A 25,798-nucleotide genomic window follows, 5' to 3' on the forward strand; every position below is an offset into this window, starting at 1 on the left:
ATTAGATATTTCAGTTTTTTATTTGGAATACATTTGCACAAAAAAAAAATAGTGTGTAGATTGATGATGGGGAAAAAAATTGAATCCATTTTAGAACAAGGCTGAAACGTAACTAAATGTGAAAAAAGTGTGAAAAAAGTAAAGGGGTCTGAATACTTTCTGAATGCACTGTATGGATGTGGTATATAAAAAAAAATCAGATTCCATGTGGTTTTTTTCTGTTTGCACATTAGGGAAAATATCAGATTGGTATCAGATATGGAAATAATCTGCAATTTATAATTTTGCATCCCCTTGATATTTTAAGTATAAATTGTGCTCCAATATTGTATTTAAAAAACAAAAACCTGTTATATTAAATAAAGTGCCCTTTAATATAGACCAAACAATTCAATAAATTACATTTTTTATGTGAATAAACACCTAAATTGCTAAAGTGCCAAAAATCAGCCCTCATCATGACTTCTAGGAAGATTTGAACCCTTAACCCACCATCATTATAAAGGTCTAGTTACACAATTTCTGAAGATTTTAAATGTATTTCATGTGATTGATTCATGTGATCCCTCATTTTACGGTAAACCCTGGTGTGTGAACTGAACTCTCGTTTTAATATGGTTAAACTATTCCTTTTTAAATTATTTTTGCAAAAGAAACATTGAACATATAATACTCAAATCATAGTGTAAAAGCAGGTGAGCTGGTCCTACTCTTTTTTGGCCATTTGCTGGTGTTTTGTGGTGGGAAACTGAGCACAACACGTCAACCATGTTACATAACACGTCAACCCTGTTACCTATAGATAGATAGGCTAAAAATGTTTAACAATGAAAATACATTTGTGAAGCTTGCATTCAATTGCCCCTCCCTCCCTCCCTCAACCCTGTTACTTTCATGGCACTTTATTGACATTTACTATAGACATTTCGTTTACCCTTTGAAATGGGAAAACATGCTTTTTATGAAGTTGAACATGTGCTCTTTATGACAGAATGTTACAATGAGGTGAAATTAAGTTGTTTTTGACCAAGTTATACTACCCAAAATATACTCTACTCGTGGAACGACCCAGATCTGAATTGGACTGCATGTGTAAACGCATCCTAATAAGCTCACCCTCAAGTACACAAAACAGACTTTTCTACTTAATTTGAATCAATCACATAAATTGTCCAATTGAATAACACTGCCGTGATCAATTCTGAATGAAATAAATGTTTATTTTAATATGAACATTTAAAAAATGTAAATGCCGAAAACCCCAGAGCAATAATAATCCATCTGCTATTGTTTGAACCAAGTCACATCAGTTAACCTCTTGCATTTAGGGGCATGTGAAGAACACAGATCTTCAATTCTTGAGTTAGTAATTTTAAATGTGATTAAGTTAGGTCAAAGTACTTACCAGCAATCACATGTTATAGCAACATTGATCTTGAATCATATATTTTGGTATGTTAGATCTAAGACCGCTTACGTCACCAGTTTCAGATAATTTTTTACAAAGAGCTGGTAACAGTATACATCTCTAGGACACTAACATATTCCTCTTAAAATAAATAAAATAAAAGAATAACAGTCGAATCCCCCCAAAAATACCACAAAAATGTCTAGACAAATGGTATTCTGGTGGCAAGATAATTGCAAATGGAAAGAGGAAAACATGCATCATTGCGCAGAGAGCTTTTATGTCAATAAAATCGCTGCTCATAACTGTAAGGGGAAAAATAATCTTACTGGGGAAAATAAATCTTACTTTTGTGAAAAACACAAAATAGAAATGCCAACATTGTATCGTCATGATACGAATGCATTTTACTCAATTTCTAGACTGACTGAAACAGGAATCTGTAACTCATTGGTTTGAGCATCAGGTTATGGCACCAGGTTTTTATTTACTTTATTTCACAATCTTTTAACTAGTCAGTTAAGAATAAATTCTTATTTTCAATGATGGCCTGGGAACAGTGGGTTGACTGCCTTGCTCAGGGGCAGAACAACAGATTGTTACCGTGTCAGCTCAGAGATTTGATCTTGCAACCTTTTGGTTACGAGTCCAACTCTCTAACCACTAGGCTTCCCCCCCGGGTTCCATAGCCTGTGCCAGATATTTTACAGTTCAGTGTTGGATCGTAAGAGACAGAAAGGCCCCTTACAGTCTGTGCCCTCAGGCATGGTGGACAGACCCATACATCACTTTGGCTGCCATCTCTAGGCCATCTTGTACCTCCAGATCCCCATCGGTTATGTCTGGGTATTTATGTGTAGAGTCTATGGGAATGGCTCATGTCTGTCAGGTAGCATATGACCGATCCCTCCATTCCTTTGATTTAAAGTATTTTCTGACTGTTCGTGAGGTTTGAGGATCACTTTTTTAAAAAAGGCTCTGTTCCCATCCTCGATACAAGTATTTCCCAGGTATATTTCCTTGGTCGGCTTCCACTTAGCGTAATATTAGGCACAGTCCCCAATTAGACACCGTACTGGCTGGGCTTGTGGCAGGGTCCCGAGCCCTGGGCCTGGCCCAGGTTGGGGGGTTTAAAGGGATTACACTAATCTACCCAAGGCAAACAGGCGAGGGCTGTTTCACACTGGCACAAGGTTAAAAAAAAGCGCTCTCTAATCGGGGGATTGGAGGGGATCAAGAGAGCCCTTCTCACTTACAGGGGCATCTCATTTCTGACGGCAGGGAGAAAGTGATAAGGAACATTCAGCGCTGAGAGTCACCCCACAGGGAAGGGGGCTGGATCAAAGTTTTAGTCAGGAGTCACAGTGACCCTCCCCAAAAAGTGATAATGAGACTGAGAGAAACCTGACTGACGTTGACAAGCAAATTTCACCAACGCAAAGCTCTTCAACGTCAAAGTGGCCATCGATGCTGTAGAAAGTGGAAAAGGAGAAGCTACAGCTGTGCATATGTGCTTACCACGATTAACTCACTCTGCTTGTCAGCGACCACACTTATTTTTTATAACGAACCTTGGTGCAACCATTATGGTCTCTCCTGTAGACCGACACCAAGAGGAGAGCGCTGCACTTCACGACAGACGACTTTGACAAATCAAGTCTTTTAGCCTGGCTGGTTGCTATAGAGACAGACTTTTAGAATTACTCACCTGCCACAGGGTACACTACGTGCCGGGGGTTCAGGGAGATCGATTAAGATGCCGTGCAAAGACTGCTGTCGTAGTTCCTTCCCGTCGTTTGAGAAGACGGTCCATCAAGACGACAAAAAGGTGATTCTTATTGACATACAGTTCCTTCAGAAACTATTCATACCCCTTGACTAGTTCTACATTTTGTTGTGCTACAGCCTGAATTCAAAATGGATTACAATTTTTTTTCACCCATCTACACACAATACTCCATAATGACAAAGTGAAAACAAATTTGTTTAAAATGAAATGCAGAAATATCTCATTTACATGTGTATTCATTCAGAAGCCTAAGTCAATACTTTGTAGAAGCACCTTTCTGGGTAAGTATCTAAGAGCTTTCCACACCTGGATTGTGCAACATTATTATTAAACACATTTTTCAAGCTCTATCAAATTGGTTGATTCTTGCTAGACAACCATTTTCAGGTCTTACCATAGATTTTCAAGTAGATTTAAGTCAAAACTGTATCTTGGCCACTCAGGAACAATCACTGTCTTCTTGGTAAGCAACTCCAGTGTAGATTTGACCTTGTGTTTTAAGTTATTGTCCTGCTGAAAGGTGAATCAATCTCCCAGTGTCTGGTGGAAAGCAGACAATCAGGTTTTCCTCTAGGATTTTGGGTGTGCTTAGCTCCATTCCATTTCTTAACGATTACAAGTATACCGAGTATACCGATAACATAATGCAGCAACCACTATTCTTGAAAATATGGCAAGTGATACTCAGTAATATGCTTTATTGGCATTGCCCCAATATTTGCTTTTCATATTTTTTTTACCCATCTACCAATAGGTGACCTTCTTTGCAAGGCATTGGAAAACCTCTCTAGTCTTTGTGGTTGAATCTGTGATTGAAATTCACTGTATGTGTAGGGTACAGAGATTTGGTTGTCATTAAAAAAATCATGTTAAACACTATTACTGTACAACGAGTGAGTCCATGTAACTTTTTATGTGAGAAGTTATGCAAGTTTTTACTCCTGAACTGATTTAGGCATGCCATAACAAAGGGGTTGAATACTTATTAACACAAGACATTTCAGCTTTTCATTTTGATTTAAATTTGTAAAAAATACATTTAAAAAAGATAAATAAAATTATATATATACACTACTGTTCAAAAGTTTGGGATCACTTAGAAATGTCCTCGTTTTTGAAAGAAAATCCCATTTTTTTGTCCATTAAAATAACATCAAATTGATCCGAAATACAGTGTAGACATTGTTAATGTTGTAATTGACTATTGTAGCTGGAAATGGCTGATTTTTTAAATGGAATATCTACATAGGCGTACAGAGGCCCTGTAACGTTTCTCCTCTTCATCTGAGGAGGAGTAGGAAGGATCGAACCAATATGCAGCGTGGTACGAGTCCATGTTGATATTTATTAACACTGAACACAAAAACAAAATAACAAGGAGAACGAACGAAAACGAAACAGTTCTGCCTGGTGCAGACACAGAGACAGAAAACAATCACCCACCACTCAAGTGGGAAAAACAGGCTGCCTAAGTATGGTTCTCAATCAGAGACAACGATTGCCAGCTGCCTCTGATAGGGAACCATACCAGGCCAAACACATAGAAATGGAAAACATAGAACACAAAACATAGAATGCCCACCCCAACTCACACCCTGACCAACCTAAAAGAGACATAAAAAAGGAACTAAGGTCAGGACGTGACAGGCCCATTGTCAGCAACCATCACTCCTGTGTTCCAATGGCACGTTGTGTTAGCTAATCCAAGTTTATAATTTTAAAAAGGCTAATTGACCAGTAGAAACCCCTTTTGCAATTATGTTAGCACAACTGAAAACTTGTTGTTCTGATTAAAGAAGCAATCAAACTGGCCTCCTTTAGACTAGTTGAGTATCTGGAGCATCAGCATTTGTGGGTTCGATTAAATGCTCAAAATGGCCATAAACAAAGCACTTTCTTCTGAAACTCGTCAGTCTATTTGTGTTCTGAGAAATTAAGGCTATTCCATGCGAGAAATTGCCAAGAAACTGAAGCTCTCATACAGCGCTGTGTACTACTCCCTTCACAGAACAGCACAAACTGTCCCTAACCAGAATAGAAAGAGGACTGAGAGGCCAATGTGCACAACTGAGCAAGAGGACAAGTACATTAGAGTGTCTAGTTTGAGAAACTTTTCTACTATGTAAAAAATAGTAAAAATAAAGAAAAACTATTGAATGAGTAGGTGTTCCAAAACTTTTGACCGGTAGTGTATATATACAGTGGGCTCCAAAATAACTGGCACCCCTGACTGGCAATTGACAAACAATGCTTTAAAAAAGAAATAATATAACCGTAGAGAAACTCAAAATACCAACATGTGAGAAATACTGTTCTTTATTAATGTTTCAAATGGAACCCACCAAAATCATTTATTGATTTAATTATAAATCAATGTCCTCCAAATCAAGGTTTCACAATTAATGGCAGCCTTAAAGATGATTGAAAATAACATCTACCAAATTTAAACCAAGAATTAAATTCAATTTATTTAAGTTTATGTAAGTCTTAAAGAACTATATTGAGCCATTACATCCCTTCCTGTTTCACTAGGGTAAAAAAAATTAGGTAACACCCTTTGTCATCCAACACCATGAAGAAAACAAAAGAACTGGCAGGTTACAAGAAGAGCCACAAACGATTGAATATACCACTGAGCACTGTCAGGGAAATTATTAAAACATTCAAAAGATATGGATCAGTTGAATACCACATGGGTAGAGGACACAAACGCATTTTGCCTTTCAGGATAGGGAGGAGGATGGTGAGAGAAGCAACAAAATCCCCAAGAATCACTGTGAAAGAATTGCAGGCCTTAGTGGCGCATTGGGGTCACCAGGTTTCAAAAAGCCCCAGCAGATGCCACCTCCACAAACACAGGCTCTTTGGAATGGTTGCCAGAAGAAAGCCCTTTCTGACCCACAGACGCAAGTGCTTGGAGTTTGCCAAAAGTCATTTAATTTATGACTGGAAGAAGTTGCTCTGGTCAGATGAGACCAAAATGTAATGTTTTGGTCAGATACAACATCGGCATGTTTGGCGTCGAAACAGAGATGCATACAAGGAGAGGCACCTCATACCCACAGTGAAATATGGTGGTGGGTCAGTGATGTTTTGGGGCTGTTTTAATTCCAGAGGTCCAGGGGCACTGGTTAAGATTCACAGCATAATGAATGCCACCAACTATCAGGCAATTTTGGCTGACAATCTGGTTGCCTCTACCAGAAGTCTGGGACTTGGCCGTGGGTGCACTTTCCAACAAGACAATGACCCAAAACATACTTCAAGATCCACACAGAAATGATTCTGTGACAACAAAATCAATGTTCTGCCATGGCCATCTCAGTCGCAGGACCTCAAGCCAATCGAAAAAAAATGTGGGCTGAGTTGAAGAGGGCAGTTGATAAGAGCAAACCCAAGAATGTGAAGGATCTTGAAAGGATCTGCATATAGGAATGGTCCAAAATCCCTCCAAATATGTTCCTTAACCTTATCAAACATTACAGGAAAAGACTCCATGCTGTTATCCTTATCAGAGGTGGTTGATGAGAAGTGAGGAGTGCCAATAATTATGAAACCTTGATTTTGGTGAAATGTATTTTGAATTAAATAATTGTATGATTTTGGTTGGTTCCATTGAAACAGTAATAAAGTACAGTATTTCTCACATGTTGGTGTTTTGAGTATATTGTTTATATATATATTTTAAGTATTGTGCCAGTAATTTTGGAGCCCACGGTCTATATATATTTCGACTTCGCCATTTTGGGGTATTGTGTGTAGGCCAGTGACAAAATATATCAATTTAATCTGTTTTAAATTCAGCCTGTAAAACAATAAAATGTGGAAAAAGTCAAGGGGTGTGAATACTTTCTGAAGGCACTGTATCAAATCAAATCAAATTTATTTATATAGCCCTTCGTACATCAGCTGATATCTCAAAGTGCTGTACAGAAACCCAGCCTAAAACCCCAAACAGCAAACAATGCAGGTGTAAAAGCACTGTATAAGGAGATCCGAAGTGAGTTAGTTCAGTGAGGCAACATGCCTTCAGTTTAGAGTTAAGTGAGATGGCTCCTGGGTCTTGGCTATTGGAGCTTATTAGGCTGTTGTGGTGACAGCCACGCTCCCTGCTGTCCTTTGACAGACAATGTGTCATCCACAGTCAGCCAAGTCCTTGGAACACGCCTGCAGCAAGGCACGGGGAGACCACAGCTCCACAGCTAGCCGTGGAAAGTCTCATGAAAGAATGCTTTTGGCTGAATTTTGCTCAAACACTGTGTCATGTTGACAACTCACTGGATCAATGTGATAAACTAAAAACCAGTGACGTACCAATAATGGATAGCTTTCAGGACTGTGCATTGTCATAAAATCACTAAATGTAATGTTTTATGAAGATGCACCCTTGCATGCAAATGAAAAACTGTAATAGCCTACAATAATATCTTGGGTGGGGTGGAGATCATGGGAAGTAAGGGTTTTAATTTAAGTAAAGCACAAGAAATCCCAATTCACCCCAAAACATAGATGATTATTCAGAGCAGGAAAAAGGATTTCCCCCACTTAAAATTAGACTCCCTCTTTGTCTGCCATGGTAACAGAACGGCTCTTATCCAAAGCCAAAGCCAGCAGATGTTCCAGTCAACTAGCTTGTTAAATGATACAGAAGAGGCATGACGGGGGTAAACCAAATGCCCGGAGGAGGGATGGGGAGAAAGAGACCAGAAGAAAGAGAGAGGGAGGGAGAGAGGTAGAGGGAAAGAGAGAGCAAATCCATCCGAGTCGGTGCCAGAGACAGATGATAGTGGAAAATGGGGCCGTAGCAAATCGACACTGGGTTTATTAGAAAGGAGAGGAGAGAGCTTGAAAAAAGCGCAGTGCACAGCGAAGCTGTAGCTTGTCTGTCTACGGGCCCGGCAGGCACTCTGATCGCTTCCCCCAACCTTTGATATGGTGATTAACATTTGGGTCTCACAGACTAGGAACTGCAGCATAATCAACTGTGGACAACATCAAACAGCATGGAGAACGGCTACGTACACACTATCGAGCTTTGTTCAAAATATGTCCTTTTAATTACATTGAAAAATAGGTATACTCACCAGCAATTAGAAGGAATAGACTACTTTGTAAATCTTCATAATTGATTGAAAAAGAGTTGCCGTAGTTGTATTTTGATCATTTGGGAAAATGTTTTACTCAGTTGTGACTAAATGTGTTGAGACCAAATATTGTACACATTTTGGAGTTACCGTAGTATTAAACTCCTTTTTGATAATTTGGAAAATATTCTATGACCGTATTGTGGAATGTGGATTACTAAATTAGCATTGCGTAGTGACTTCATCTTCTGGTCAGTTCCCGGAGTGACAGTGAGTTACGTTTTTGGGGACGCAGGTTTGAATTTTGAGTCTGCGGTGGTAGAGATGGACAGTGGTGCTATATTTTTCAGATCTCTCAGTTGGCTCTGAGATTGCTGCCAAGATAGAGGAGGTGGTCAAAGGTGAATAAGGGGTCATAAGGTGAATGCACCAATTTGTAAGTCGCTCTGGATAAGAGCGTCTGCTAAATGACTTAAATGTAAATGTAAATGTAACATTATCAAAACAAACTTCACAAGAAACTCTTTAGCCAAGAACCACAGATCTGGCTCATTTTGCATCAATAGTCAGCCAAGACTTTAGGCTTTGGTCCCTGGCTTTTATGAATTGATAATCTTTTAATATTTGAATCAATTTACCCAGGGGAAAATGTGTCTTAAAAACGTTATTAAATCAAACTAACTTAGAAAAAACGACCTTTTTGGTGCTTTTCTGCCTATAAAAAAGGCCTTCATAGATGAGACTTAAGTCTCAAGGATTTGGAGACAGGTCCTGAAGTTTGTATTTAATTTAAAAGAGGCTTAAATAAATATAATTTAATGGAGGTTGTTCCTTTTGCACCCCAGGGCAAGATTAAGGGTGGTTCAAGAAGAGGATAGGGGTGTTGCATCAAACCGATTGAAGTAGCTTGTGTCCAATGTACATAATGACTAATGGATCCCAATGAGACCAAGGCCCTCTTTTGAAAGGGAGCCCTGCATAAACAATAATGTATAAAATGTACAACATTCAAACATAATCAATCAATCAAATGTATTTGCAAAGGCCTTTTTACATTAGCAGTTGTCACAAAATGCTTATACAGAAACCCAGCCTAAAACCCCAAAGAGCAAGCAGTGCAGATGTAGAAGCACAGTGGCTAGGAAAAACTCCCTAAAAAGGCAGGAACCTAGGAAGAAACCTAGAGAGGAATCAGGCTCTGGGGGGTTGCCAGTCCTCTTCTGACTGTGCCAGGTGGAGATTAGAAGGGTACATGGCCATTAAGGACAGAAAGTTCTTCCAAGATATTAAAATGTTCATAGATTATCAGAATTTCATAATCAAGCATACAGAGGTCAAGACAGCAGGTACGAGAGAGAGAGAGGGAGGAGGAGGGAGTCTAAACAGCAGGTCTGGGACAAGGTAGCACGTCCGGTGAACAGGTCAGGATTCCATAGCTACAGGCAGAACAGAAGCACGACCAGGTGGACTGGAGTCGTCAGGCCAGCTATTCCTGAAGAACGGTCATAGGGCTCAGGTCCTCTGGGAGAGGAGAGAGAGAAGAGGGAGAGAATAACTAAGATCGCACAGGACACCTGACAGGAGAATTTAACTAGATAGGACAGACTGACCCTAGCCACCCGGTAAATACACTATTGCAGCATAGACACTATGCTGCCTGGCCAGCTCCCCTCTCCACTGGGATTCTCTGCCACTGACCCTATTACAGGGGCTGAGTCATTGGCTTGCTCGAGCTCAACAATGCCGTCCCTAGGAGGGGTGTATCACGTTATGCCAGGATTGTTTTGCTATACAAGTAGGCTGAGTCACTGACGTGATCTTCCTGTCCGGTTTTGTGCCCCTTCGGGCTTGTGCGGTGGGGAGATAATCATTGGCTATACTCAGCCTTGTCTCAGTAAGTTAGTGGTGTGTTGATCTCCCTTTGATGGTGTGGAGGCTTTGCTTTGGCAAAGTAGGTGGGGTTATATCCAGCCAGGCAGGATATAGCCACTCATCAGTAAGAGGCACATGACAGCCCGCTTGGAGTTTGCCTGAAGGCACCTAAAGACTCTCAGTCCATGAGAAACAAGATTCTCTGGTCTGATGAAACCAAGATTGAACTCGTTGGCCTGAATGCCAAGCATCACATCTGGAGGAAACCTGGCACCATCCCTACTGTGAAGCATGGTGGTGGCAGTATCATGCTGTGGGGATGTTTTTCAGCGTCAGGGACTGGGAGATTAGTCAGGATCTAGGGAAAGATGAACGGAGCAAAATACAGAGAAATCCTTGATGAAAACCTGCTCCAGAGCACTCAGGACCTCAGACTGGGGTGAAGGTTCACCTTCCAACAGGACAACGACCCTTAGCACACAGCCAAGACAAAGCAGGAGTGGCTTCTGGACAAGTCTCTGAATATCCTTGAGTGGCACAGCCAGAGCCCGGACTTGAACCCGATTGAACATCTCTGGAGAGACCTGAAAATAGCTGTGCAGCAACACTCCCCAAACAACCTGACAGAGCTTGAGAGGATCTGCAGAGAAGAATGGTAGAAAATCCCCAAATACAGGTGTGCCAAGCTTGTAGCGTCATACCCAAGAATACTTGAGGCTGTAAATCACTACCAAAGGTGCTTCAACAAAGTAGTGAGTAAAGGGTCTGAATACTTATGTAAATGTAATATTTACGTTATTGTTTTTAAATAAATGAGCAAAACTTTCTAAAAAACAGTTTCCGCTTTGTCATTACGAACCCGAGATCGAATATCAGATTGATGAGGGAAAAAAACGTTTAATCCATTTTAGAAAAAGGTTGTAACGTAACAAAATGGAAAAAGTGAAGGGGTCTGAAAGCTTTCCGAATCCACTGACTGTACAAAACATTAGGAACACCTGCTCTTTCCATGGCATAGACTGACCAGGTGAAAGCTATAATCCCCTATAGATGTCCCTTGTGAAATCCACTTCAATCAGTGTAGATGAAGGGGAGGAGACTGGTTAAAGAAGAAGCCCTGAGACATAGATTGGAGTATGGTAGTAGGTACCAGGCGTTTGAGTGTGTCAAGAACTGCAACGCTACTGGGTTTTTCACGCTCAACAGTTTCTCGTGTGTATAAAGAATGGTCCACCACCTTCACAAACTACCTGCCCTCCAAAACACCTACACCACCCGATGTCACAGGAAGGCCATAAAGATCATCAAGGACAACAACCACCCGAGCCACTGCCTGTTCACCCCACTATCATCCAGAAGGCGAGGTCAGTACAGGTGCATCAAAGCAGGGACCGAGAGACTGAAAAACAGCTTCTATCTCAAGGCCATCAGACTGTTAAACAGCCACCACTAACATTGAGTGGCTGCTGCCAACATACTGACTCAACTCCAGCCACTTTAATGATGGAAATTGATGTAAAAATATATCACTAGCCACTTTAAACAATGCCACTTCATATAATGTTTACATACCCTACACTACTCATCTCATATGTATATGTATATACTGTACTCTATATCATCTACTGCATCTTGCCATCTTTATGTAATACATGTATCACTAGCCACTTTAAACTATGCCACGTTATGTTTATAGAAGAATCATAAAACACGGGATGAGGTGTTAAAAACTGTCCATTGTGCCAATAGATGGAATGCACTCACATGAGATTTGCCGTGATGTTGACAGAGTGGCATGGGAGGTTTATTTCTTAAGACTGGGTTAAGATGTCAATTTTGGGACACATCCTCAGTAGTGTGCCTTCGAATCAGTGGGTGTTTCGGCCTTTAATCACTAAACACCCTCCTCAAAGGTGGCCAGCTAAAGGGTGATCAAGCCTTAGCTTGTGTCCCATGCCCAATTAAGATGTCCCACGGGACTATGCAAGGCAGGGGCGTCCTCTTCCCTGAGCCAGCCCTACAGCTGACCGCATATACCCTACATTACTCATCTCATATGTATATACTGTACTCTATACCATCTACTGCATATTGCCTATGCCGTTCTGTACCATCACTCATTCATATATCTTTATGTACATATTCTTTATCCCTTTACACTTGTGTGTATAAGGTAGTAGTTGTGGAATTGGTAGGTTAGATTACTCGTTGGTTATTAGTGCATTGTCGGAACTAGAAGCACAAGCATTTCACTTCACCCGCATTAACATCTGATAACCATGTGTATGTGACAAATACAATTTGATTTGATTTAGAGTCCATGCCCCGGCGAATCGAGGCTGTTCTGATGCCAACAGGCGGTGCAACTCAATATTAGGAAGGTGTTCCTAATGTTTTTTAGACTCAGTGTGTGTATGTATACACACTGAACAAAAATATAAAAACGCAACATGTAAAGTGTTGGTCCCATGTTTCATGAGACAATGCCACAGATGTCTCAAGTTTTAAGGGAGCGTACAATTGGCCTGCCGAGTGAAGGAATGTCCACCAGAGCTGTTGCCAGAGAATTTAATGTTATTTTCTCTACCATAAGCCATAAGCCAATTTGACAGTATGTCCAACTGGCCTCACAACCACACACCACGTGTAACCACACAAGCCCAGGTTCTCCACATCCTGCTTCTTCACCTGTGGGATCTGAGACCAGCCTCAGACCAGCCACCGAGACAGCTGATGAATCTGAGGGTTTGCACAACCAAAGAATTTCTGCACAAACTGTCAGAAACCGTCTCAGGGAAGCTCATCTGTGTGCTCGTCGACCTCACCAGAATATTGGCCTGACTGCAGTTCAGCGTCCTAACCGACTCCAGTGGGCAAATGCTCACCTTCGATTTCCGCTGGAACGCTGGAGAAGTGTACTCTTCACGGACAAATCCTGGTTTCAAATGTACCGGGCAGATGGCAGACAGACAGCGTGTGTGGCGTTGTGTGGGCGAGCGGTTTGATAATGTCAACATTGCGAACAGAGTGCCCCATGGTGGCGGTGGGGTTATGGTATAGGCAGGCATAAGCTACAGACAACAAACACAATTGCATTTTATTGATGGTAATTTGAATGCACAGAGATACGGTGACCAAATTCTGAGGCACATTCTCGTGGCATTCATCTGCTACCATCACCTCATGTTTCAGCATGATAGTGCACGTCCCCATGTTGCAAGGACCTGTACACAATTCCTCTAAGCTGATGGCCCAGTTCTTCCATGGCCTGCATACTCACCAGACATGTCACCCATTGAGCATGTTTGGGATGCTCTGGATCGACATGTACGACAGCGTATTCCAGTTCCCGCCAATATCCAGCCACTTCACACAGCCATTGAAGAGGAGTGGGACAACATTCCACATGCCACAATCAACAGCCTGATCAACTCTATGCAAAGGAGATGTGTCACGCTGCATGAGGCATGTTTGCTTGTATCTGTTTGTTTGTCCTGACTGTTTGTATCTGGTGGTCACACCAGATACTGACTGGTTTCCTGATCCACGACCCTACCATTAATTAAAAAGGTATCTGTAACCAACACATGCATTCCTATACTCCCAGTCATGCCATAGATTAGGGCCTAATGAATGAATTTAAATGGGCTGATTTCCATATATGAACTGTAACTCAGTAACATCTTTGAAATTGTTGCATATTGCGTTTATATTTTTGTTCTGTGGAGATAAGCTAAATATCAAAAGGTGGGACATGCATATACAATCTGTCACAAACACAGGCTTCAGGGAAGCAGTGGGTCCTTGCTTCCGCGACCACCACATACATCCCTAACTACGGAGCTCCCCCATAGCAACTACCGCTGGAGGATGAGGAGAGGGTCGCTGCGAGCATGTGGGACGTGGTCCGGAGGCTGCTCCATGAGATGGCTGGCTCAGTAACCCAGGACCAGATTCAGAGGATCTTGCACTGGGTACTGAGATGGAGTGAGAAGGACAGGGGGAGTGGCGGAGGACTTCGTCGGAAGGCTCCGGTGAAGTCAGGGGGCTCAAAGCTGTAAAACGGTTAGAGAGCCGCAGCTCTGGACGAGAGGACAGAGGGAGGATATGTTGGATTCCACTTTGCCTCCAATGGTGTAGAGCAAGACACAGTAGTTCTCCGGTTCCCGTCAGTGTTGATATGGGAAAGTGGTCCGAGGTAGTATCCTCAGTAGCTACTGCAGAGCAGAGGAGCCCAATCTCGTATAGCAACCAGGATTATCACCTCAGTCATTTAGAATTGTTGCAGTCTTGAAGTTTCCATAGCGAGAGCGAGACCCTGTTCTCCTCTAGTAGCTCAATGATCTGGTCTGTTGAGGCAACGAGTTGTTTACACTTTTCACAAGTGTATAAGTCAGTAAATCCTTACACTCTTTCACTATGATGAACATATCACAGATCTCACATTTTATGGCTTCACTGTCCATCTCCGGATCTGACTCCAAATCAGAGCAGTCCGACATGCTCAGAAACAGCAGTCACGGCTTCTAGAGCCAACCGCGGCGTGAGACAAGCTTTGTTGCTGCCAGCCAAGTAGCAAAATATTCAACGGGTAAGTATTTTAAAAAAAAGTATAAATCACTCTGTATCGCCGCTCTATACTGTCTGCTTCCTACAAACACCAATAATGACAATACATTGTAGTTATACACCTTATACTCTTCTACTGTTTTTGTTCCAATTTTAAGCATTTACTCGAGGGCACCCTATGTGGAAAATATTGCTGTGTGTAAAAGGAAAAATTACCAGTTGTGTTGCGGAGGCATCTGCCAATTATGTTTTATATTAGAAAACAATGAATGAATGTACTGTAGTCTACTGACTATCCCCCTATATCTTCCTATGGCCTCACAGAGTCTTGCAATCTGGGAGACGGAGAACAAGATGGTGTGCAAGCAGACACTGGTGGATGGAGATGGGCCCAAGACATACTGGACAAGAGAACTGCGAGGAGACGAGCTGGTTCTGGTGAGGACTACAATAGTAGTCATAGTGGTAGTCAATACTACTAATAGTAGTAGTAGTGGTAATAGTAGTATCGCTAGCCAAAAACCCGAACTTGGGCGGTAACCTCGACACCCAGAACCAAATCACCTGCTCAGTCTGTCAAGAGACTACTTGAGTGATTAAACAAACTCCCATTTTAACATGGATCAATGCGCATAGAATATAAATGAATTATTGCTAAATCTTTCCTTGAAATGGTTATGAACTGTTATAATTCCTTAGAAAGGTCATAGCACCTTCTAGATGCATACAGCATTATTCAACTATGTTGTGCTCTATTTCTGTATTATACCATTTCAGGTCACACTTTATTTGGATAGTCTGGATTTATAATCAACAAACTATTCGTTGATAAGCAACTGCTTGCTAAGGTTACAGTGTGATTTAGAATAAAGGTTAAGGTTAGGGTTAGGGTAAGCATTAAGTTTTAGGATTAGGATAAGGGGTTAGGTTAGGGTTAGAGCCAGGGTTAGTAGATAGTTCATTGGAATATTACTCAGTCTGTAGAGCATCTACAGACGGACTATCCAAATCAAGTGTTACCCAGTTTCATAATACACCATCACTGCATCTATAAGATGCTATGAATATGTTTCCAAACCTAATTTTCTGCAGTCCAGCCCAACTCCTCAGTCACAGACCTCATAACTAGTGATATAGCATGAGGAGGAAGGTCTAAAAGCAGCATGTACATTTACTGTACATTAAAGATGGGATATAAAAGCCCCTACTGTGCCCTATGAAATACTTTGTTCATAGAATCCCATAAGCAGCCGCCCTGGAGATGCATCCATTTCCCAATGCCACATAAAGGAAACGAGATTATAAGAGGACATCTTCTGAAGTGAGGAGCTTTGCGTCATCTTTCAGAGAGATGTGCAAGGATTACAGGATAACAAGAGGGTTATATAACAGAGTATTGCCAATACCATTATACTCCTGTTGCATGAAGCCAGTTTGAGTCATGGTTTAGTCGATAGCCCCAAAAGTAAAATAGAACGGGAAGTGTTCAGGATTAGTCCAATGCACCATTATGAGCCAATAGAATGCAATTAACTGCAAACAAAGTGGAAAATGGGTGTTCAGAAACGCTACTAATGACAAAGTAGATCTTCCTTTAAAAAAATGCAATACATCTTCTCATATACTTGCACTTCCTTGTCAATGAGTCACCAAATACTGGTGTACGAGCATTGCTCATAAAACTGACAATCAGGAAAGAGTGTATGTATGGATTTTCTTCAAGTGGGTTCGTGATAAAACCAGAGTGCAGTGTTGGGTGCACAGAGCCGGGCTCCAGTGACATTGGATGTCTGACCTCCAGCTGGTGGGGGTGCCTTGCAGCACTAATGGATCCCATTGATATAGTTGAAGAAGGACAGCAGCGGAACTATTCGAATAGCTGCTGGTGACACAGGCACTGCTCTTCTTACTTCATTCCCCATCACAGGAGGTTGGTGGCACCTTAATTGGAGCGGACGGACTTGTGGTAACGGCCGGAGCAGAACGATATCAAATACATCAAACACGTGGCTTCCATGTGTTTGATGACATTCCATTCCAGGCATTATTATGAACTGCCCTACCCTCAGCAGCCTCCACTGGTCCCCATAGACTATTGCACATGATATGACGCAACCCCATAATGGCTTGATAGAGAACAGGGGTCTTCTCTTGTAACTACAGGAGGGATGTTCGGTCGTTTCATACAGTATGCTATATCACTCTGCTCTAACCAGGCTTTTCTTGTGTAGGTAGCTTTGAACTTTCAAGTTCTAAGGATTTAGAATGTTTTGATGGGTTCAAGGAAGTCCAACCTTTCAAATTCTTAAATGCTTTTAAAACTGTAGCCTCTTAGTCAAGCAACAGAGCAGCCACCACTAATATAGCAAATTAAACCACAATGTGCAGAAGTTGATACTTGTGAGCATTAAAATCACACCAAGATGATACTGATATACTGTAAAACATTTTTTTTTAAATCACCCTGGAATCTAAGTTCGACATGAGGAAAAGAGTTGTTATCCATCATCAAACTTACACCCAGACGGTGTCTTTTGAATGATGGGCCAGACGGTGAGACTAAAATATATGCAGGAATTTCACAAAAAAGCCAAAACAAACAGTCTGGCCTCGATTCGAGGCTCAACCATTCATTTTAAGGAAGCACACAGACTCAGAAGCTGAAATTCAAAGTGATAGTTTGATTGTCTTTGGCAGTTCTCGCTATAACTGGGGCGCATTTCCATAAAATATGCACGCTCCATTTAATTGATTATGATTCAAATCAGTGTTTAAGGCTATGTCTCACAATTAGCACAGCTTTCCCACTTCGCTTCAAAAGAAAAAAATGGGACAGAATTAAGCTGGTCACAAGGAACCCTCAATGTTAGCATTTTGAGGACATGTAAGATATTTACTTTGTTTTATTACCGTGGGCACTCATCTGCCATCTAAATAGGTGTTTAATGTAGTGGAAATAAAACCAATGCTCAATTATGCTATAGTTTAACCTTTGCTGACTTATTCTCTTAACGGTATAATGTGAGCTTGAATTGAGAGTATGGGAATCTGTGTTTGTTTGTTTTCCCTAGACGTTCGGGGCTGACGACGTGGTGTGCACACGGATTTACTTACGAGAATGAAGCTTCAACACCTGGACAAGACAGAAAAATAAAACCAGTCAGATATGTTATAACACTCCTTAACCCCCCCCCCCCCCCCCATTTCCCTGCCATGCTGAAAAATCAATATATAGTATATCCTACGTAATTCAGCAGCATCTGCTGCATAGTCTACATAAAACAACATTTGCGTAATATGGTAATTTGTGGAGTGGTAATGTGTGTTACAGTTCTGCTATAAATGCGCTTCTCAGTGTTTGATCCATATCTACAACCACTACCTTCTTTGTTGAGTTTGTCAATATTGCAAACAGGAATAAAAATGGGATAAAAAAAATTGTGTGAGTGTTCAAACTGTTATTTGACAGTATCCAAATAGAGTTACTCAAGCCTTTCCTAGGATTAATAGTGAACATAAAGGTAACGTTAGGCTTACTCAAGTCTCCAGTGGGCCTACAGCTAGAGCATTTTTGACAAGTATAATGAACATCCTGTGTACTATTTTCTTAGTCCAAATAAATTGAAAAACTGTCAGGAAGCATTGAGACATACAGTGCATTCTGAAAGCATTCAGACCCCTGGAATTTTTCTACAATTTGTTACGTTGCAGCCTTATTCTAAAATGTATTAAATATTATTTTTTCCCCTCAGAAATCTACACACAATAGCCCATAATGACAAAGCGAAAACAGGTCTTCAGAAATGTTTGCAAATTTATTTTTAAAAATCTAAAAAAGGAAATTTGGTATTTGCAAACATTTCTAAAAAAAACAGTTTTCGCTTTGTCATTATGGGGTATTGTGTGTAGATTGATGAGGGGGAAAAAAAACATAAAATGTAGAAAAAAGGAAGGGGTCTGAATACTTTCTGAATGCACTGTACATGCCCTTATATCAGTCATCAGTCAAAAAGAGGGTGTCTTGTCCTGAAATCTGCTCCTGAATTCATCCCGGTCATCAGCAACAGAGCATTGGGGTAGGTGTATGTCTGGCATCAATGTGTGCACAATTACAATGATAATTGAATATAGTCATGAAAAAAATCTAAAGATATAACATAAACATACCGTTGACACATAGGTTATGGTGTAATGGAATGTTTTGCCTTGTGTGATAGGTTTTGTGGATTTTTACACTCTTATTTAGGTGTCATAACCAGCCTTAAAATAACATTAATATATGTCACAACAGGTCTAAATATAGGCTATGACAAGTTATGTCAGCTATTATGACATGGTTATGTCAAGTAAAGTGTTAACCCAAAAACCACGCTGGAGAAAGTCTAACAACACTACTAACAGGCTGTGACACAGAAAACGTTTGACATGTAGGACAAAAACTGCCCTGGTGAAAGTCCAACAACTCCATATATACTGGGGTTACATCGATTAAATCAGACTAACATTTATGCAGGCACTGTAGGCCCATTTCATTTGCTTTCGTTTGGCTACCTCAGAAGACCGCCTTAAAATCCAAACTCAATGCCCCCGCGCTTCATATTCCATCCGATAATACCGCAGCCATTCGTCAATCGCTCTGCACCATCTTCCAGACAATCCTGCAAGACGACCGTCTTCTCGCGTCTGATACTCCAGGCAATGAGATTAAAGGCCGAATGGAGAGACGAGATAAAACCATACAGACTAAACCGAAGGCAGTAAATGTGTTTGAAAAAGGCTGTCGCTAGCGTGACAAATGGCAGTGGCTAATTTGCATGAGTGCACTGTTCATGGTAAGAGAACAATATATCACTGGAGAACAATGAGAAATCTTTATGGTCTGTGTAGTGTATTGGTCTGAACAGTGAAAACCCTATTCAAGTGAACAAAAAGTGCTCTTTTGTGATGAATTGTGGCATTGAAGTCAAGAGTCAACCCTAAGAACCAGTTATGCAAATATATATATTTAATTTAATATGGCCCACTAAAGTTGTCTTAAGTATAACACCATCGGTTGTGTAGATCCAGCTACTCAACCCCAAATGAACAGAACAGATAATCACAGAAAACCTGAAAATTACAATGTGCTTATCTTTTCCATTCATTTTTGGATTGAGGGATATAGCTGGATCTACAGATGGCCTGGGACACCACATTTGAGGTCTAAAAACATCTGACAACTCTGGGATGGTTATATCCCTTTAAAATATCTACGCCTTTAATCCGTGCCTGAGTTCAACTCAGCTCAGACTGAGGAGTGCAATGAGAAAAAAATTGAAGATAGAATGGGATCAAAGCTAAGCAGCATCAGATGTGAGACGCACTGTAAGGAGGATTCCTTGGGGCTGTGTGTGGGACAACAACACTATCACTGGATTAAGACAGATCGTGGGAGGACTCTAGGGAGATAACCCACTCTCAAACAGCAAGACTGAGTTCACTTGAACGCCAGAAAGTTTGGTAGATGGATGATAAGTGTGGGAGGAACCCACTCCAAACATTTTTACAGCCCTAAAACCACAATACTCTTCAGGCCAAAATACTGAACAAATCAGAAGAAAAAGTATTGGACTAACTGAACTGTTGATGTGGTAATAATGTGTGAGTGATGATTGTAATACCTCACAAGGAGCAGTAACCTGTGTAGTGATGCTGTGATTACTTTAGTAACAATATTGTACATACCGCATCTTTTGGGCACACTTGTGACATGTTGGCATTAGCAACATCACAACACTAGTGTTGACAGGTGGTTTTTACCAAAGCAAGTACACAGGCCTTGTTTTGGGTTATTGTCACCATTGCAATGGGAAACATATTGCCATGGACCTAACCAGCAGAAGCCTTGGCACCGACGAAAGCCGTGTCCACTTTCAATGGCAAGAAAATGGCACCACATCAAAAACAAAAAGCAAATCTGTCTGTCTTTCACGGCTGCCAGGGCTTTTCAAGACTCTGCTCTGAGAGCCGTTACACAGCAGCAAGGCGGCGGTTCTCATTATTCAACACAGAGGCTGCCAGGACCACAATGTAACGTCCCTGCTTTTTGACCTGGTATCCCTTGAAAGAATGAGTTTCCCCCTGAGTGAATCACAATGCACGGGGAAGCCGGGTCGGGAGGAAGCCGGGTCCGGGGTACAAGCCGCTGCGATGTTAATTTAATGACGAGCTGCAGCTCAAATGATCATCCAAACAGCTGAATAAAGTCATTGTTGTTTTGCTTAGGTCTGTCCCTCTGTCACCAACAGTAGAGAGGGACAGCTCTTCCCAAAAAGCTCTTCCTCACCACCGCCCAACCCAATTAAGTTCTACACAGGGTTTTGAAGGGGAGGGGGCCCTGCTGAAAATGGCCCATTGGTTTTGTGAACTGAGACAATTAGTACGTAATTGGAGTATACATTATCAGAATGACGTCAGATGCTGAGAGATGACAGAGAATAGGAAAATAACGAACTACTAAATGTTTGCACCTGGACAGTTCGCACCCGTTTCTTTTTTCAGAGGGGGATAAAAGAAAAAACAAAGTGCTTTATTAATACTTCACTGTACATTTTTATTGTTCGCTGAACATTTATTTAATATTTTGACATTTTTGTTGTTTTACAACCTCTTGAAAATAAGGTGCAAACGTTGCACTTGTGGTAATGCTTAGTTAATCTGTCCAAAATCAGGATTAGACCAATAAACACTACATGGCCACATACAAAAGTATGTGGACACCCCTTCAAATGAGTAGATCTGGATATTTCATCCACACCTGTTGATGACAGGTGTATAAAATAGATCACACCGCCATGCAATCTCCATAAACAAACATTGGCAGTAGAATGGCCCGTACTGAAGAGCTCAGTGATTTTCAACGTGGCACTGTCACAGAATGCCACCTTTCCATCAAGTCAGTTCATCAAATTTCTGCTCTGCTAGAGCTGCCCCGGTCAACTAAGTGCTGTTATTGTGAAGTGGAAAAGTCTGGGAGCAACAACGGCTCAGCCGCTAAGTGGTACGCCACACAAGCTCACAGAACGGGACTGCCGAGTGCTGAAGCGTGTAGCGCGTAAAAACCGACTGTCGTCAGTTGCAACACTCACTACCGAGTTCCATACTGCCTCTGGAAGCAAGGTCAGCAACTGTTTGTCTGGAGCTTCATGAAACGGGTTTCCATGGCCAAGAAGCCGCCCAGAAGCCTAAGATGTGCAATGCCAAGCATCGACTGGAGTGGTGTAAAGCTCGCCACCATTGAACTCTGTAGCAGTGGAAACACGTTCTCTGGAGTGATGAATCACACTTCACCAATCCAACAGACAAATCTGGGTTTGGCAGATGCCAAGAGAACGCTACCTGCCCAAATGCATAGTGCCAACTGTAAAGTTTGGTGGATGAGGAATAATGGTCTGGGGCTGTTTGTCATGGGTCGAGCTAGTCCCCTTGTTCCAGTGAAGGGAAATCTTAACACTACAGCATACAATGACATTCTAGACGATTCTGTGCTTCCAACTTTGTGGCAACAGTTTGGGAAAGGCCCTTTCTTGTTTCAGCATGACAATGCCTAAATGCACAAAGAGAGATCCATACAGAAATGGTTTGTCGAGATCGGAGTGGAAGAACTTGACTGGACTGCAGATAGCTCTGACCTCAACCCAATCAAACACCTTCGGGATGAATTGGAACGCCGACTGCGAGCCACACATATATACACACACATGTATATACAGTACCAGTCAAAAGTTTGAACACACCTACTCATTCAAGGGTTTTTCTATATTTTTACTATTGTCTTAATTGTAGAATAATAGTGAAGATATCAAAACTATGAAGTAACACATATGGAATCATGTAGTAACCAAAGAAAGTGTTCAATTCAAGGCACACTTGAATTTAAATTTCAAAGCAGCATTTGTTTTTCAACAGGACAATGACCCAAAATACACCTCCAGGCTGTATAAGGGCTATTTAACCAAGAAGGAGAGTGATGGAGTGCTGCATCAGATGACCTGGCCTCCACAATCAACCGATCTCAACCCAATTGAGATGGTTTGGGATGAGTCGGACCGCATAGTGAAGGAAAAGCAGCCAACAAGTTGGAAACCCTTCAAGACTGTTGGAAAAGCTGCCATTAAGGCAAAGAAAATGTGGCTACTTTGAAGAATCTCAAATATAAAATATATTAACACTTTATTGGTTACTACATGATTACATGTGTTATTTCATAGTTTTGATGTCTTCACTGTTCCACAATGTAGAAAATAGTAAAAATAAAGGAAAACCCTTGAATACGTAGGTGTGTCCAAACTTTTGACTGGTACTGTACATATACAGTGCACATTCGGAAAGTATTCAGACCGCTTGACTTTTTCCACATTTTGTTACGTTACAGCCTCATTCTAAAATGTATTAAATCATTTTTTCCCCTCATCAATCTTCACACAATACCCCATAATGACAAAGCGAAATATTTAGAAATATTTGTAAATGTATAAAATAATAAACGGAAATACCTTATGACTTAAGATGTTTCTACAACTTGATTGGAGTCCACCTGTGATGAATTCAATTGATTGGACATGATTTGGAAAGGCACACACATCTATAAGTCTATAAGGTCCCACAGTCATGAGGTCGAAGGAATTGTCCGTAGAGCTGGATTGTGTCGAGGCACAGATCTGGTGACGGGTAACAAAAAATGTCTGCAGCATTGAAAGTCCCCAAGAACACAGTGGCCTCCATCAATCTTAAATGGAAGAAGTTTGGAACCACCAAAACTTTTCCTAGAGCTGGCTGCCCGGCCAAACTGAGCAATCGGGGGAGAAGGACTTTGGTCAGGGAGATGACCAAGATGGTCACTCTGACAGAGCTCCAGAGTTCCTCTATGGATATGGGAGAATCTTCCAGAAGGATAACCATCTCTGCAGCACTCCACCAAATCAGGATTTTAGGGTTGGCCTCGCCAGACGGAAGCCAATCCTCAGTAAAAGGCACATGACAGCCCACTTGGAGTTTGCCAAAAGGCACCTAAAGGACTCTCAGACCATGAGAAACAAGATTGAATACTTTGGCCTGAATGGCAAGTGTCACATCTGGAGGAAACCTGACACCATGCCTATGGTGAAGCATGGTGGTGGCAGCATCATGCTGTGGGGATGTTTTTCAGTGGCAGGGACTGGGAGACTAGTCAGGATTAAGGGAAAGAAGAATGGAGCAAAGTACAGAGAGATCATTGATGAAAACCTGCTCCAGAGCATTCAGGACCTCAGACTGGGGCGAAGGTTCACCTTCCAACAGGACAACGACCTTAAGCACAAAGCCAAGACAACGCAAGCTTGGCCACCCCAAATACAGGTGTGCCAAGCTTGTAGTGTCATACCCAAGAAAACTTGAGGCTGTAATCGCTGCCAAAGGTGCTTCAACAAAGTACTGAGTAAAGGGTCTGAATATTTCTGTGAATGTGATTTCAGTTTGGTATTCTTTATAAATTTGCAAACATTTCTAGAAACCTGTTTTTGCTGTGTCATTATAGGGTATTGTGTGTAGATTGATGAGGATAACTTTAAAATCCATTTTTAGAACAAGGCTGAAATATAACTAAATGTGGAGGGGTCCGAACATTTTCCGAATGCACTGTATACTGTATTTGCTCAATAAATAATTGGTAAATACATTTCTCCAAGCAAAGGAGACATGATGCTAAACTGGGGGAATAAAACCATCTTTACTTTTCTAGCCTGAAAAGACATGCTTTGGTCTTCTTTCTTTGTTGGTTTTCAAAGGTGTCAAAAGCTTAAAAGATTCTCATGTTATCTTAAGCAGATGGAACTATTAAAATAGTAAGACTGACGAAGGATGAAAAAGGTCAAGTTCAGCCAAGTGTGGGAGTGCTGTCACATCAAATTACCCAGAGTGCTTTGTGCCTCAGATGTCCCCAATGACTTTCATCCTGTGATATATTTAGTCACGCTTAACTCCAAATAAATGGTTCTCAAAGGGCATTCACACATATTCAGAGCTCTGACAGATACTTGCAGTGCAACACAAGTGTCCAAGGATTTATTCCACACAATTGGAATCCAGTAGTAGAACATTTCCAAAAAAAACACTGCATTTGATGAAAGTGAAGACATTTTCAAGATTTAGTATGTTTTCTAGGAATCTGTGTGCAAGTTCACACTTGGTTCACGTTAATGGCTGTGACGACAGAGTTGAAGACAGAAGGCTCACAAGAGGATGAGGCCGCAAACACGTACTGGTATCCAAGTGAGAAGAAATTGCTGGGCAAAGATGTGTTTAAAAGGGATGAAACATGGAATGCTGAATGTCCTCATTTGAACCTCCAATGTAAAGTAACTGACTATGAATGGAGGTTTTCAATAAAGGTTTTGGAGGCATGTCAGAGCTTGGTTGTATTCAGTAGTGCACAACGCAGCATTTTTTTTTTACAATGACTGCTACTAGCACAGGGATAGCTTATAATTACAAATCAATAAAAGTAACAAGTAATTAAAAGAGCAGCAGTAATATAACAATAGCGAGACTATATACAGGGGGGTACCGGTACAGAGTCAATGTGCGTGGGCACCGGTTAGTTGAGGTAATATGTACATGTAGGTAGAGTTATTAAAATGACTATGCATAGATGATAACATCTATGTTGTTCAGGTTAGTTATCATTGTTTTAGTTTACAATGGAGCCCCTAGTTCAACTCTTCATACCCCTGATACTTCCTTTGTCCCACCTCCCACACATGCGGTGACCTCACCCATTACAACCAGCATGTCCAGAGATACAACCTCTCTCATCATCACCCAGTGCCTGGGCTTACCTCCGCTGTACCCGCACCCCACCATACCCCTGTCTGCGCATTATGCCCTGAATATATTCTACCATGCCCAGAAATCTGCTCCTTTTATTCTCTGTCCCCAACGCTCTAGGCGACCAGTTTTGATAGCCTTTAGCCGCACCCTCATACTACTCCTCTGTTCCGCGGGTGATGTGGAGGTAAACCCAGGCCCTGCATGTCCCCAGGCACCCTCATTTGTTGACTT

The 25,798-nt window shown here is 41.4% G+C and overlaps 1 protein-coding gene across 1 annotated transcript in view; it reads left to right on the forward strand.

The window, feature by feature from the left end:
• Nucleotides 1-18,147, forward strand: part of crabp1a (cellular retinoic acid binding protein 1a) — a 29,505-nt gene extending 11,358 nt beyond the window's left edge. The window contains exons 3-4 of the mRNA XM_029668727.2: nt 15,047-15,160; nt 17,794-18,147. Of these exons, the coding sequence (XP_029524587.1) occupies nt 15,047-15,160; nt 17,794-17,844 (165 nt within the window). The 3' untranslated portion in view covers nt 17,845-18,147. The remainder of the gene's footprint in view (nt 1-15,046; nt 15,161-17,793) is intronic.
• The last annotated feature ends 7,651 nt before the right edge of the window (nt 18,148-25,798 follow it).

This window comes from Oncorhynchus nerka, linkage group LG9a (genome assembly GCF_034236695.1).
Source record: "Oncorhynchus nerka isolate Pitt River linkage group LG9a, Oner_Uvic_2.0, whole genome shotgun sequence".
Lineage (NCBI taxonomy): Eukaryota > Metazoa > Chordata > Actinopteri > Salmoniformes > Salmonidae > Oncorhynchus > Oncorhynchus nerka.